The 16,031-nt window shown below is 46.5% G+C and overlaps 1 protein-coding gene across 4 annotated transcripts in view; it reads right to left on the bottom strand.

The window, feature by feature from the left end:
• Positions 1-16,031, bottom strand: part of gdpd4a (glycerophosphodiester phosphodiesterase domain containing 4a) — a 91,908-nt gene that overhangs the window by 12,980 nt on the left and 62,897 nt on the right. For all 4 annotated transcript variants that reach the window (XM_060826890.1, XM_060826891.1, XM_060826889.1 and 1 more), the window contains exons 8-11: positions 13,045-13,190; positions 8,225-8,307; positions 3,670-3,820; positions 3,028-3,249 (exon numbers count right to left, since the gene is read on the bottom strand). In XM_060826890.1, coding sequence (XP_060682873.1) covers positions 3,028-3,249; positions 3,670-3,820; positions 8,225-8,307; positions 13,045-13,190 — 602 coding nt within the window. The remainder of the gene's footprint in view (positions 1-3,027; positions 3,250-3,669; positions 3,821-8,224; positions 8,308-13,044; positions 13,191-16,031) is intronic.

Below are 16,031 nucleotides of genomic sequence, written 5' to 3'. Positions count from 1 at the left end.
TATCCTTCCAAACCTTCCCATTCACATACTCATCGAACTGCATATTAAATACTGCAATTGTACCAGCCTCCACCACTTCCTCTGGCAGCTCATTCCATTCACGTACCACCCTCTGAGTGAACAAGTTGCCCCTTAGGTCTCTTTCATATCTTTCCCCTCTCACACTAAACTTGTGCCCTCTAGTTCTGGGCTCCCCCATCCCAAGGAAAAGACTTTGCCTATTTACCCTATCCATGCCCCTCATGATTTTATAAACCTCAATAAGGTCACCCCTCAGCCTCTGATGCTCCAGGGAAAACAGCCCCAGCCTGTTCAGTCTCTCCCTGTAGCTCAAATCCTCTAACCCTGGCAACCTCCTTGTAAATTTTTTCTGAACCCTTTCAAGTTTCACAACATCCTTCTGATAGGAAGGAGACCAGAATTGCAAGCTGTATTCCAACAGTGGCCTAACCAATGTCTAGTCCAGCCGCAACATGACCTCTCAATGCCTATACTCAAAACTCTGACCAATAAAGGAAAGCATACCAAACGCTGCCTTCATTATCCTATCCACCTGCCACTCTACTTTCAAGGAGCTACAAACCTGCACTTCAAAGTCTCTTTGTTCAGCAAATCTCCCTCAGACCTGACCATAAAGTGCATAAGTCCTGCTAAAATTTGCTTTCCCAAAATGCAGCACCTCGTGTTTATCTAAATTAAACTCCATCAAGTGGAATAGAATTGATGGTTTTGGGGTGTTTTTGATGAAGAGGGACTAGATTGGTTCAGACTAAATTCACTGGAGTTTAGAACAATGAAGGGGATCTCACATAAATCTTTAAAATTCTAACAGGACCAAACAGGGTAAACACAGGAAGGATGTTCCTGAAGATTAGAGAGTCCAGAACCAGGGATCCCAGGTTAAGGACATGGAGTAGACCACTGAGGACTCAAGATTAGAGTGGTGCTAGAAAAGCCCAGCAGGTCAGGTAGCATCTGAGGAGCAGGAAAATCAACGTTTCGGACAAATGTCCTTCATCAGGAATGATGAAGGGCTCCCGCCCGAAACATCGATTTTCTGCTCCTTGAATGCTGCCTGACCTGCTGTGTTTTTCCAGCACCACTCTAACCTTGACTCTGATTTCCAGCATCTGCAGTCCTCACTTTTGCCCACTGAGGAGTCAGATGAGTAGAAACTTCTTCACCCAGAGATTGGAATTGCCACAAAAGTGACAGAGGCCAAAACATTGAATGTATTCAAGAAGGATGTAGCCCTTAGGGCTTAAGAGATTAAAACCATATCGAAAGACGACAGGAACAGGGACTGAGTTGGATGATCAGCCCTGATCATATTGAATGGTGGAACAGGCTAGAAGGGCTGAATGGCCTACTCCTGCTCCGATCTTCTATGTTAGTGGTGAATCAGCTATGAGGTATTGCTTGGCAGAAATGTCTTAAGGGACCGTACAGACTGAACTAGCATGGGGATGATGCTGACAAAGTGATAATGTTATTAGTAATGTTAAACCACAGGTTAAAGTTCTGCGCATGAATTCAAATCCCACAACAGTGACTTCTTGAAATTAAATTCTGTATTTTGTTTAGAACTGAAAGCTAGTCTCAGGAATGGAAAACTAGCATCAATCCTGAGCTGTTTGATTCTGCGACTCTATAATTGTCATTTTTAAAAACCCATCCAGTTCACTAATGTCCTTTAGGAAAAGAAATCTTCTGTCCTTGTCTGGTCTGATCTACACGTGACTCCAGACCCACAGTAACATGATTAACTTATAACTACCCTCTAAAATTGTTCAGCAACATCCCAATTCAAGGACAATCAGAGGCAGACAACAATTACTGACCCTGACTCCTCACCCCAAGAAAGAGCAATAATAAAGTCTTATATTTGTATGTTGGTTGAAAATAGATGCTTCCCAGCAGGAGTCTCCTGTAATTTTACTGAGGGAGTCCCAGGGAATCACTTATGCAGGGAGCACCTCAACGATTAACCATCACCTCAAAGGGTGGAGTGTTCATGGAGCACTGCCCAGAGCCATCAGCTGAACCAGGCAGGAGAAAGGGAAGAGATTGAGAGAGGGATGCGAGAGTAAGAATGAGGACTGAGACAATTCTTTAAAAGGGGGAAGTCAAAATCTATACAAATAATGGGATGCATTTCTTCAAGGTTTCAACCATTTCTGTCAATGATGAATGAGCAGAAATCCTCCAGTTATAGAATCATAGGGTCATACAGCATGGAAACAGACCCTTTGGTCCAACTAGTCCATGCCAACCATAACCCCAAACTAAACTAGTCCCACCTGCCTGCGCTTGGCCCATATCCCTCCAAGCCTTTCCTATTCATGTACTTATTCAAATATCTTTTAAACGTTGTAACCGTAGCCATATCCACCACTTCTTCTGGAAGTTCACTCCACACAAGAACACCCTCTGCATAAACAAAATTGCCTTCATGTCTTTTTAAAATCTTTTAACTCTCACCTTAAACAAATGCCCTTGTCTGGAAATCAATAGTCATTCACCTTATCTATACCCCACATGAATTTATAAACCTCAATAAGGTCACCCTGAAATCTCCTACACGCCAGTGAAAAAGTTCCAGTCTATCCAATTTCTCCTTGTAACCCAAACCCTCCGTTCCCAGCAACAGCCTGGTAAATCCTTTCTGAACCCTCTCCAGCTTAATAATTTCCTTTCTATAACAGGGGGACCAGAACTGGACACCGTATACCAGAAGCGGCCTCACCAATGTCCTGTACAACCCCAACATGCCATTCCAACTCCTATACTCAATGGTCTGAGCAATGAAGGCAAGGGTGCTATATGCCTTCTCAACCATCCAGTCTACCTGTGACGCAAATTTCATAAAGATATAAATGTGAACGCCTAGGTCTCTCTGTTCATCAAAACTACCCAGGGCCCAAACATTAATTGTACATGTCCAGTCCTTCTTTGTTTTACTAAATGTAATACCTCACATCTATCCAATTAAAGTTGGAGAAAGCCAAGTGAGTGAAGTGTCATTACCAAGCTCTCGTTGATGCCAGACCTCTGGATGGTGGTGACAGTCTGGTGTATGAAGCTGTTTCGGTACGGGTGCTTGTGGGGAGGCCTGAACAGGTCAAAGATGACGGACTTCCCATGGGCAGCAGCCAGCTTGAGGAGCTCACTGAGCTGACAGACCGACTGCCTGTTGGCCTTCGCCCTATCCTCACGTGACAACAAATGTTTCGTTCCGAAGGGGTTGTCCTGTTCAGGGAAACGATGAGGCCAAGTTAGAAATGGAGCATTGTGGGATAGGGCGAAACACAAACAAAGCAAGATTTTTTTTATTTGCCCACAGTGTTGACCTTTAAAACCTGCGATCATGTGGTGATCGCTGTTTACCCCACCAAGCTTACAGCACAGAAAAATTACCCCAAAAAACTGCATAAACTCTTGGCTTTGTCTGTGCTCCTGTTAACAGATAGCAATCATTTACTCTGTGGTAAATGCAATCGCCTTGAGTTCTGTGGATCTGCTTCCACTGAGTTTCAATATTTCTCTTACATTTTATAGCAACATGCCACAGGCCTGACATCTACGAGTCGAGAGGGAAATCCGCTCCCTTGGCTACCAACTTGGTCATATCTGAATGTGTTGACCTCTCACCCCTGCAGTGTGGCCCACCTGAAGGAACCATTTCCCAGCATTCAGTTCTGCCAGTTCATTCCAAATAAAGGAGGCTGCATTCTTGGTCTTGTTGCTCGGGAACACCTCTTCAATGTTGGTGGTCCTTCTCAGGGTTTGATCGTGCATGAGAAACGGCACTCCATCCCAACTGTTAAACAATGAGAAAGATTGCACATCGAGAATTGCCTTCGAACTGGAGACATGGAATTGTCATGGCATCATACGAAACAAGCGCAGGCCATTCAGCCCATTGAAAACGCCTTGCCATTCAAACAGTCCAGCGAAATCGTTTATGTCCATTGAAATAAGCAGTCAAACATCACAGCCGATAAGCACCACTTGCAACTGATTGGATTGTGGCCCAAAGAATCCCTACAGTGTGGAAGAAGGCCGTTCGGCCCATTGTGTCCACACCGACCCTCTGGAGAGCATCCCATCCAGATCCACCCCACCCCTCCCCCCAACTATCCCTGTAACCTTGCATTTCCAATGGCCAATCCACCCTAACCTGCACATCTTTGGACAGTGGGAGGGAACGGGAGTGCTCAGAGGAAACCCACGCAGACACGGGGAGAATTTGCAAACTCCACACAGACAGTGACCTAAGGCTAGAATCAAACGAAGGTCCCTGGCACTGTGAGGCAGCAGTGCTAACCACTGACCCACCATATCAGAGAGTCATTGCAGCATGAAAGAGAGCCTTCAGCCCATCATGTCCCCATCTGTCACCAAATATCCATTTTAATCCCATTTTCCAATATTTGGTCTACAAACCTCTCTGCTTGGCATTTCAAATGCTCATCTCAATAGTTTGTAAATAGCTTGAGTGTTGCTACCGTTACCACTCTTTTTGGCAGTGATTTTCAAATATCCAAAATCCCCGGATGAAAATGTTTTTCTTCAAATCCTTCCCTCAAAACTGCCCCCCTCCCCTACCCTACCCTACCCCACCCCACCCCACCCCACCCCCTGCTGGTCATTGACCCTTCTCCAAAGCAGAAATGTTTTTTTTTATTCATTCACAGGACATGGTATCACTTATTGCCCAGATGACAGTTAAGAGTCAACCACATTGCTGTGGGTATGGAGTTACATGTAGGCCAAATCAAGTGAGGATGACAGTTTCCTTCCCTGAAGGACATTATTGAGCCAGATGGTTTCCTGTCCCATTGGGCAATTGAAACTAGTTTTGTCGTTATCATTAGACTCTTCATTCCCGATTTTTAATTGAATCTAAATTCCACTATCTGCCATGGTGGGATTTGAACCTGTGTCACTGGGTCATTACTGGGGGCTCCGCTGTGATTAATAGCCTAGTGATAATACCACTATGCCATTGCCTCACCTATCTATTGCTTCTCCCTGTCAACTGTGTCTATGCCACTTAGGGGTTTGTACAACTTCAATCAGGTCCCCCTCTCAGTCTTGAAAACAACAAATGCTAGAGATCAGCAGATCAGGCAGCATCCATGGAGAGACAGCAAGCTAACATTTCAAATCTGTGTGATTCTTCATCAGAATTGCCGTCACGTCAGCTCTGATGAAGAGCCATCTAGACTCAAAACATGAGCTTGCTGTCTCTCCCTGGATGCTGTCTGACCCTCTGTCATCTCCAGCATTTGTTGTTTTCAGTACAGATTCCAGTATCTGCAGTAATTAGCTCCCCCCTCAGCCTTCTTCCCTGCCTGCTCCAACTGTATGACCCTTGGCTTCCTTGTGCACCAAAACTTTGTCTAACTTGACCTTCAATATATTCAATGATCCAGCCCTCGCTGCTTTCTAATGAGTGAATTCCAAAAAATAAGGATTGAGACCTAACACAGGTATGGTCTCACCAATGTCCTCTACAGACTTCCCTCCTTTAGTGAGCTTTGAGAAGATGTGTAGCTCAGGTTGAGGTTCTAGATGTAGGTTTACTCACTGAGCTCTAAGGTTCATTTCCAGACGTTTCGTCCTGCTCCTTAGATGCTGCCTGACCTGCTGTGCTTTTCCACAATACTGTAATCTAGACTCTGATTTCCAGCATCTGCAGTCCTCACTTTTGCCAAGGTAACATCTGCAGTGAGCCTTCAGACGAAGCACTGCTGACGATTCCTACTTTCTATTTATATGCTTGGATTTCCCAAACATATAAATAGAAAGTAAGAATCATCAGCAGTGCTTCGTCTGGAGGTTCACTGAAGATGTTACCTAGTAAGGTGACGAAACGTCTGAAAATGAAACTTGCAGCTCAGCGAGCAAACCTACATCCACTTCCCTCTCTCTATACATGTCCCCATTAAAGTAACAGCCAACATTCCATTTACCCTCTTCATTACTCGATATAGGGCTTATGCCTGAAACGTCGATTGTCCTGCCCCTCAGATACTGCCTGACCTGCTGAGCCTTTCCAGCACCACACTCTCAACTCTTTATCTGTGGGCTGACATTTTAAGATCCATGCACCAGGACACCCAGATCCATCTGTATTGCCTCATTCCATGATCTCTCTCCATTGAAATAATATTCTGCTTTTCCTGTCATAGAGTTCTCAAACTGTACAGCATGGAAATAGACCCTTCAGTCCAACTCATCCATGCTGACCACCTTAAATGAATCTATCCCATTTGCCAGCACTTTGCCCTTATCCCTCTAAACCCTTCCTATTCATATACCCATCCAGATGTTTTTAAAATGTTGTAATTGTACCAGCCTCCACCACAACCTCTGGCAGCTCATTCCATACACGCACCACCGTCTGTGGGAAAAAGTTGCCCTTTAGGCCCCCTTTCCCCCCTCATCCCTAACCTATGCCCACTAGTTCTGGACTCCTGACCCTGGAAAAAAGATCTTTTCTATTCACCCTATGATTTTATAAACTTCTATAAGGTTCAAAGCCTCCGACGCTCCAGGGAAAACAGCCCCAGCCTATTCAGCTTCTCCCTATAGCACAAACCCTCTAACCCATGAACATCCTTGTAAATCCTTTCTGAACCCTTTCAAGTTTCACAACATCCTTCTTATTGCAGGGAGACCAGAATTGAACACAGTATTGCAACAGTGGCTAACCAATGTCCTGTACAGCCAAATAGGCAATCTCACTTCTTCCTAAACTATAACCTGGAATCCCTACAGCATCAATGTTTACAAGGAACTGGGTCGAAACTGTACAGTCTCATCAATCTAAGAACCAATACAGCAGTCAAAGCAGACATGCATGTAGAGGATGGGAGGTGCAGTAGCAGGCCATTCAGCCCTCAAATCTGCTCCACCATTCATTTCGATCAGGGTTGATCATCCATCTCAATGACACTTTCCCAAACCATTTCCATTTCCTTTGAAGTACAAGAGGCATTCCCCACTCCCACCCCCAACTTACCACCACCCCCCTCCCACAAATAGTCCCAATGTCCATCCTCCCATTGAGCTTTCGATCTGTCCACCTTTCAAACACAGCTCCCCCTGCCCCTTGCTGGGGGGTCTGGCCCATGCCTCAGATTTAACTTTGCCTCTTCTTGAGGGAATGGCTGCAGTTCCAGTGAAAGCCACCGCTCAAACCTGGCGCCACTGGAACAGAGCTGCTGTCCAATCAGATCACCTGACAGTTCTCTGAGGTGGGATATCTGCACATGATGATGTCTTGCCCTGGGCGAACTAATGCCCCCATCAGGTGCAATATGACAGGGGGACAGTGGCTTGCTCATGGGTGGGCTCCCAGCTGACCTGTTAGTTGGGGAAGTGGGGAATAGGTCGCCCAGATCATTAAGATTAACAGTAGGCCGTTCAGCAGTGGTATCAGGAAGCCCTTTGTCACATGAAAGGGGACATCTAGAACTCCCTCTCCGCAGCCAAATTGACTGCTATCTTCAAAACTGACATTGACTGCCTTTAACCTGACAGGGTGTGAACTAAAGTAAGTGGATGGAGCATAGTTGGAGATCTACTGTGATCTACTGTGTATAGTAGAGAAGGCCCCTCTAGCCTAATCACCTGCTAATCAATAAAGATCTCGCTGATTTAATTACTCCACCTTCCCAATAACCTTTCACCCCCTTAGTTACCCAGTCTCTCCACCTCTCCTGTAAAATGTGGTGCAGCAGGTTCAACCGAGGCATTCAAGAGGGGCAGTGGCTGGTTATTTGGACAGTAATGGTGTACAGGGATAAGGCAGGAGGTTGGCACTAGGTAATAGAACAACGACGATGGACTGAATTCTGTGCGGTGATAATTCTGTGATTCAGTGTCCCTGGGTCAAAATTCTGCAATTCCCTCCCTGAGGCCATTGTGGGTCTACCTACAGCACATGGACTGCTGTGGTTCAAGAAGGCAGCTTCCCCCCCCCACCTTCTCAAGGGGCAACTAGGGACAGGCAATAAATGCTGGGCCTGGCCAGTGGCACTTATGTCCCAAGAATGAATAAAATAAAAAACTGTCCTACAAGGTCAATACATTTTCAAAGATGGCAAAGCTACCAATGGTTTCTGTACTCCATCTGGCACAGAACATCATTTTCTCAGTTGGCAGCATAGTGGGTGACTTTTAGAAGGTGGGAATTGCAGAAGCAACACCTTACCTAATGGTGACATCAGTCTCCAGACCGTCTGCTCCATGTTCTATCGTCTTCTCAAATGACATCAATGTGTTTTCTGGTGCTAACTGTTTAATAATAAACAGGAGGAATTGAGAGAGTGTTGTACTTTCACAGACACACAATGGTGCTGAGTTATCTGTCACACTGAGGTTTCATTTCTGAGCTTAGAGCACCATGAAATCAGGGGTTCCACAAGGTTAGAGACTAAAATCTTCAATCCACCCTGACTCCTATTGGAAACGAGGAAGTCTCTTCATCAGAGGGTACCAGAACAGCTCAAGTCCGGGTTGTGTGGGAATTCTAGTCAACTTTAGTCATACACAGATCCCCTCATGTATGGGATGTTATTCCGGCACTTTTCACCCTTCACAACCTTAATAAACTATGATTTACTATGTCTCCAGCCTTCTCTGGATGCCATCATCACTTTATTGCACTTAATGACCAGCTAATCTTCCTATGGGTTTCAACCCTCCCGTCATTATTTCCAATCCTCAGGGGGCATTGTGTAGGAGTGGGGAGTTTGGGGTCTGGGTGGGGCAGGGGGAGACTGATCATTGGCTGTAGAGTTGGTCTATTTAACACCAGCTCCGACAGCCAAAGGCACCAGCATCAGAAGCTAGGAAAGGAGCAGACACCAGGTCAATGGGGGGCTCTTGATGGAGCCTGGACCCTTTGACAAACCATCCTAGTGTTGTGTTAATACATGATGTGGAGGAGCCAGTGTTGGACTGGGGTGGACAGAGTTAAAAATCAAACAACACTAGGTTATAGTCCAATAGGTTTACTTGGAAGTACTAGCTTTCAGAACGCTGTTCCCACCTCAGGTAATGGATGAAGGAGCAGCGTCCCGAAAGCTAGTGCTTCCAAATAAACCTGTTGGACTATAACCTGGTGTTGTGTGATTTTAACTATATTAATACAGTAACACTGTGCCTCTTAATTGTTAGATCTGATTGTTAGATCTTCCTGTCTGACTCTTGAAAACTCCAAGCTGACCAATTCACTGCGATGGTAAAACTTCTTCATGTTGGCAAATTTTCAACTTTTATCGAATCCAAGTGGTCTGAGCTCAAAGTCCACTCTTGATGTTTGAACTCACAGCTGCATGGAGATACGGTAACAGGGTAAATAACACTGAAATTTCCAAGCTTGGGTTGTCCCAGAGCATATGGATTTTCAAGGGTAGGCTGTTGTGAGAGCAAGTGAGGACTGCAGATGTTGGAGATCAGAGCTGAAAATGTGTTGCTGGAAAAGCGCAGCAGGTCAGGCAGCATCCAAGGAGCAGGAGAGTCGATGTTTCGGGCATGAGCCCTTCTTCAGGAATGAGGAAAGTGTGTCCAGCAGGCTAAGATAAAAGGTAGGGAGGAGGGACTTGGGGGAGGGGCGTTGGAAATGCGATAGGTGGAAGGAGGTCAAGGTGAGGGTGATAGGCCGGAGTGGGGTGGGGGCGGAGAGGTCAGGAAGCAGATTGCAGGTTAGGAGAGTGGTGCTGAGTTCGAGGAATTTGACTGAGACAAGGTGGGGGGAAGGGAAATGAGGAAACTGGAGAAATCTAGGTTCATCCCTTGTGTTGTGGCTGGAGGGTTCCTAGGCGGAAGATGAGGCGCTCTTCCTCCAGCCGTCGTGTTGTTATGGTCTGGTGATGGAGGAGTCCAAGGACCTGCATGTCCTTGGTGGAGTGGGAGGGAGAGTTGAAGTGTTGAGCCACAGGGTGGTTGGGTTGGTTGGTCCGGATGTCCGAGAGGTGTTCTCTGAAACGTTCCGCAAGTAGGCGGCCTGTCTCCCCAATATAGAGGAGGCCACATCGGGTGCAGCAGATGCAGTAAGTGATGTGTGTGGAGGTGCAGGTGAATTTATGGTGGATATGGAAGGATCCCTTGGGGCCTTGGAGGGAAGTAAGGGGGGAGGTGTGGGCGCAAGTTTTGCATTTCTTACGGTTGCAGGGGAAGGTGCCAGGAGTGGAGGTTGGGTTGGTGGGGGGTGTGGACCTGATCAGGGAGTCACGAAGGGAGTGGTCTTTTTGGAATGCTGATAGGGGAGGGGAGGGAAATATATCCTTGGTGATGGGGTCCGTTTGGAGGTGGTGGAAATGATGATGGATGATACGATGTATGTGGAGGTTGGTGGGGTGGTAGGTGAGGACCAGTGGGGTTCTGTCCTGGTGGCGATTGGAGGGGCGGGGTTCAAGGGCGGAGGAGTGGGAAGTGGAGGAGATGCGGTGGAGGGCATCGCGATCACGTCTGGGGGGAAATTGCAGTCCTTGAAGAAGGAGGCCAACACGCCCTCCACCTCCTCCATGATTTTCGCTTCCCTGGTCCCCAATGCCTTATCTTCACCATGGACATCCAGTCCACGTACACCTCCATCCCCCATCACAAAGGACTCAAAGCCCTCCGCTTCTTCCTTTCCCATCGTACCAGCCAGTACCCTTCCACTGACACCCTCCTTTGACGACTGAACTGGTCCTCACCCTGAAAACGTGCTCCCACGAGGAGGTTGAACAGTTCATCCACTTTACCAACACCTTCCACCCCAATCTCAAATTCACCTGGACCATCTCAGACTCCTCCCTCCCCTTCCTAGACCTTTCCATTTCTATCTTGGGCGACCGAATCAACACAGACATTTACTACAAACCGACTGACTCCCACAGCTACCTAGACTACATCTCCTCCCATCCTGCCCCCTGCAAAAACACCATCCCACACTCCCAATTCCTTCGTCTCCGCCGCATCTGCTCCCAGGAGGACCAGTTTCAATACCGTACAGCTCAGATGGACTGCTTCTTCAAAGACCACAATTTCCCCCCAGACATGATCGACGATGCCCTCCACTGCATCTCCTCCACTTCCCACTCATCCACCCTTGAGCCCTGCCCCTCCAATCGCCACCAGGACAGAACCCCACTGGTCTTCACCTACCACCCCACCAACCTCCACATACATTGTATCATCTGCCTTCATTTCCACCACTTCCAAACGGACCCCACCACTAGAGATATATTTCCCTCCCCTCCCCTATCAGCGTTCCGCAAAGACCACTCCCTCCGTGACTCCCTCGTCAGGTCCACACCCCCCACCAACCCAACCTCCACTCCTGGCACCTTCCCCTGCAACTGCAGGAAATGCAAAACCCGCGCCCATACCTCCCCCCTTACTTCCCTCCAAGGCCCCAAGGGATCCTTCCATGTCCGCCATAAATTCACCTGAACCTCCACACACATCATTTACTGCATCCGCTGCACCCGATATGGCCTTCTCTATATTGGGGAGACAGGCTGCCTACTTGCAGAACGTTTGAGGGAACACCTCTGGGATACCCGCACCAACCATCCCAACTGCCCCGTGGCTCAACGCTTCAACTCCCCCTCCCACTCCACCGAGGACATGCAGGTCCTTGGACTCCTCCATCACCAGACCATAACAACACGACGGCTGGAGGAAGATCGCCTCATCTTCCACCTAGGAACCCTCCAACCACAAGGGATGAACTTAGATTTCTCCAGTTTCCTCATTTCCCCTCCCCCCACCTTGTCTCAGTCAAATCCCTCGAACTCAGCACCACCTTCCTAACCTGCAATCTTCTTCCTGACCTCTCCGCCCCCACCCCACTCCGGCCTATCACCCTCACCTTGACCTCCTTCCACCTATCGCATCTCCAACGCCCCTCCCCCAAGTCTCTCCTCCCTACCTTTTATCTTAGCCTGCTGGACACACTTTCCTCATTCCTGAAGAAGGGCTCATGCCCGAAACGTCGATTCTCCTGCTCCTTGGATGCTGCCTGACCTGCTGCGCTTTTCCAGCAACACATTTTCAGCTGTTGTGAGAGAAGCCTGGCAAATAGTGCGAGCACAACAAGTTCTCACAACAGTGCATAGTTTTTGGGATGTTGGCCGATGCGACTGTCAGCTAGAACGCATCTGCTCATCTTTAAATTGTGACATTATCTTTGACACATGTGCAGCAGACCATACCCTCCAAAGAGCATCCCACCCCTTACCCTACCCCTATGTTTTCCATGGCTAATCCACTTAGCTGGGACACTATGGGCAACTTAGCATGGCTGATCTGCCCAACCTGCACATCTTTGGACTGGGGAGGAAACCCACGCAAACACAGGGAGAATGTGCAGCCTGCACACAGACAGTCACTCAAGAGTGGAATTGAACTCAGGTCCCTGGCACTGTGAAGCAGCAGTGCTAACTACTGAACCACAGTGCCACCATCACTTCAGGGTCTCTCATGTCCACCTTAGAGGGTAGTAAAGAGCCTCAGTTTAAAGTTCTGCCTGCAGGCAGCATTTCCTTACTACAGCAGCCCCTCAGCATGGTGTTGGGTATCATTGGCAAAGCCAGCATTTCTTCTTCATCCTTAATTACTCCTGGACTGACTGGTTTGTGAGAGCCATTTGAGAAAGGGTTTGGGGTAACATGTAGACCAGATGACATAAGAGAAGCAGATTTCCTTCCCTCAAGGGACGCCAGTGAACCTGGTGGACTTTGATGACAATTGGTAATAGGCATCATCATTGAGATTAGCTTTCAACTGCAGACTTTAGTAATTTCTTAGAAAAAAACTCAACCACGATGAGAGTTGAACTCATGATCCCCACGGCATTCAGCTGAGTTACTAGCCAAGGGACTTGATCATTATGCCACCATCTCTCCTTGCAGCTTGGCTTGTGAGTTCAAATGTCAAGTGTGGAATTTGAGCTCAATCCTGTGTTCCCCACTGACACCTTGATGGGCAGCTATAAGAGGCTGGTAAGGTATGGAGAGACCCACTCAAAGAATGACGTACCATTGGTGCTCCTCTGTGTCCAATAATGGCTGGCTTTGGCCCCAGGGTCCCCTTCTCTTTGATGCAGGGAGAATACATACCGAGAGGCACCAGGTAGAGGAAAAGCAGAACAGCAAAATATAGACCCAAAATGATGGCTCTGGGAGCTGAAATACAAAATTAAATATTGAGTTAGCAACCAAGCAACTCTCAGCTTGAACTCTCCGACATGCACAGCAAAGGGGAGGGTTATCTGCCCATCTGATTCCTTTCTGAAAGCTATTGATCTGCTTCCACCAGCTTTTCAGGCGATGTATTCCACATCTCGCTACCTAAAACCATTCCTCCTCATATTCCCATCTGATTCTTTCCCCAATTCCTTTCAACATATCCTTCAGTTACCAACCCCTCCTGCTGGTTAAGCAAGTTTCTCCCTATTCTATCAAGAATTTTGATGAATTGGAACACCTCCCCTCAAGCCTCGCTGCTCAGAGGAGAACAATCCCAGTTTTTCCACTCTGTCACACCTGTCAGCAACAGTGGGTTGGAAATCATCCTCCACTCTTTCTGGAGTTGTCAAAAAGGTTAAAGTTTTTAAAAGAAATATGCAAAAATCCCCAAATCACTTGATTGTCAGATCCAGGTTAATTTAAAACATGCAAAAAAATCATTATCTATTACGGGCCATTAGCTACAAGTAAATGAACTAAATAAATGGAATTGTACAAATTAAAAGTCTAATCTCTATATAAGCAAACCCCTCCATAAATACTCACACAGCGTAGGTGCACACAGCCACACACAAAGATGCACACATACACACACACTCAGAGACAGACATACACACACAGATAGACATACACATACAGACACACATAGACACACACACATTCATAGACAGACACACACATAGATAGACATACACACACACACACATATACACACTCATAGACAGACATACACACATAGATAGACATACACACACAGACACACATAGAAACACACTTACATTCATAGACATACACACACACACACTCATAGACAGACATACACACAGACACACACACTCATTGACAGACATACACATATAGACATACACACATAGATACACATAGACACGCAGACATACACATACACACACAGATATTCACACATATATAGACACATAGACACACAGACACACACAGAGACATACACACACATATAGACACACACGTGCACACACAGATACACACACACAGACTTACACAGACAACACAAGAAGAAAAGAAAACATGGGAATAGTGAAAACAGTTTTGTAGTCTTTGTCCACATTGTCCCCCTTGCTAATCCAAAGATTTTTCCCCAACCTTTTTACTAAATGCTTCTACTGGTTTGCAAGAAGTCGCGGGTGGCTGATTTACTTATCCAGTTCAAAGTCACAACTTGCAGCCTCTGCCAAAAGAAAGATCTGCTGATTTTCTTCTGTTTAAAGTGGCTTACTGCAGAGGACTGACAAGAAGAGGATTTTTGGCTGCTGCAGCTTTTCGGTTTCTCTTCTGCTCTGACTATGCTTCTCTCTGTCCATTCATAGTCCAAACTGTTCAGCCACCTGACAACCAATGACTTTGTTGTTGTCAAGTCGAGCACCTTTGTCATTGATAATTGGTCCCCAGTCCACATCAATCAGCTTCACTCACAAACAACCCCTCAGCTCCAGTTCATCTCCACATTGCTGGAACCAACAGCTACACCAACAGGTTCACAAAAAGTAATAAATTCTTTACTTTCAACAATGCAGCCAGCCTTGGAAATTCCTAGATTTTGACAAGAGTTATAGAGTCATACAGCACGGAAACAGACCCTTCAGACCAACTTGTCCATGCTGACCAGATACCCTAAATTGATCTAGTCCCATTTGCCAGCAGTTGGCCCATATCTCTCTAAGCCCTTCCTATTCACATTCCCATCCAAATGTTTCATAACTGTTGTAATTGTATCATCTCCTGGTACTTCCTCTGTCAGTTCATTCCAGACACGCAGCACCCTCTCTGTGAAAATGTTGCCCCTCAGATCCCTTTTAAATCTTTCCCCTCTCACCTTAAACCCATGCCCTCTAGTTTTGGACTCCCCTACCCTGGGAAAAAAGACCTTGTCTATTCACCCTATCCCTGCCCGTCATGATTTTATAAACTTCTATAAGGTCACCCCTCAGCCTCTGACACTCCAGGGAAAACAGCCCTAGCCCTATCCAGCCTCTCCCTATAGCTGAAACAAAAACATCCTCTCCTGAATCCTTTCAAGTTTCACAATATCTTCCCTATAGCAGGGAGGCCAGAATTCCTTTGCATTTCAGTCCACAGTTTAAAGAAAGCACAAAAATAAATAGACATGTCCTTACAGATCTTTCAACATCACTGAAGTCCCACCCTCCTGGTCCCATTTCCAGCAACTCCCCTCCCTAGCTTCTCTGAGACTTTGAAATCCTTTGTAAAGTATGCAGTGCAGAATTGGCAGTATTGTTGCTACAAAAGCCTGACAATTGATTGATAAAGTTTGACCAAGAATTCATCGTCTTGTACTGGACACTGTCTCCATAAAGCTGCAGTTCCTATTGCTCTTCCCAACAACCTTCACAACTACCTCTGTCACCTTTAAGGACAGGTTTTGGTCCGATGCTCTGTAAAACCCGGAGTTGGTCCTCCAACAAAAAGCTGCTGTCAATTTCTCATGAAGTGAGGCAATATTGAAACCTTTCGAGTACTTCCTGCCTACAGACCTTACTTAATGATGGTACAGTTGTCCTTGTACTGTTTCATGTGTCTCACATACACCCACATAAAACGTTCAGTTCACACATCAGCAGCACTGTTATATATAGAGAGATGCATTAAGAAGAATACATTCACATTTATCAAGTGCGTCATCATATCTCACAGAAATGTCTCATAACACTTCACAGATAGCAATTTGCTTTCAAGTGGGCAGAGTGACGATTATGAAAGAGTCCCAGCCAGAACAACTCGCCT

This window comes from Hemiscyllium ocellatum, chromosome 6, assembly GCF_020745735.1.
Source record: "Hemiscyllium ocellatum isolate sHemOce1 chromosome 6, sHemOce1.pat.X.cur, whole genome shotgun sequence".
Taxonomy (NCBI): Eukaryota; Metazoa; Chordata; class Chondrichthyes; order Orectolobiformes; family Hemiscylliidae; genus Hemiscyllium; species Hemiscyllium ocellatum.
Note: the sequence above shows the minus strand (reverse complement) of the source record. Positions and strands in the feature narration are given on the sequence as shown.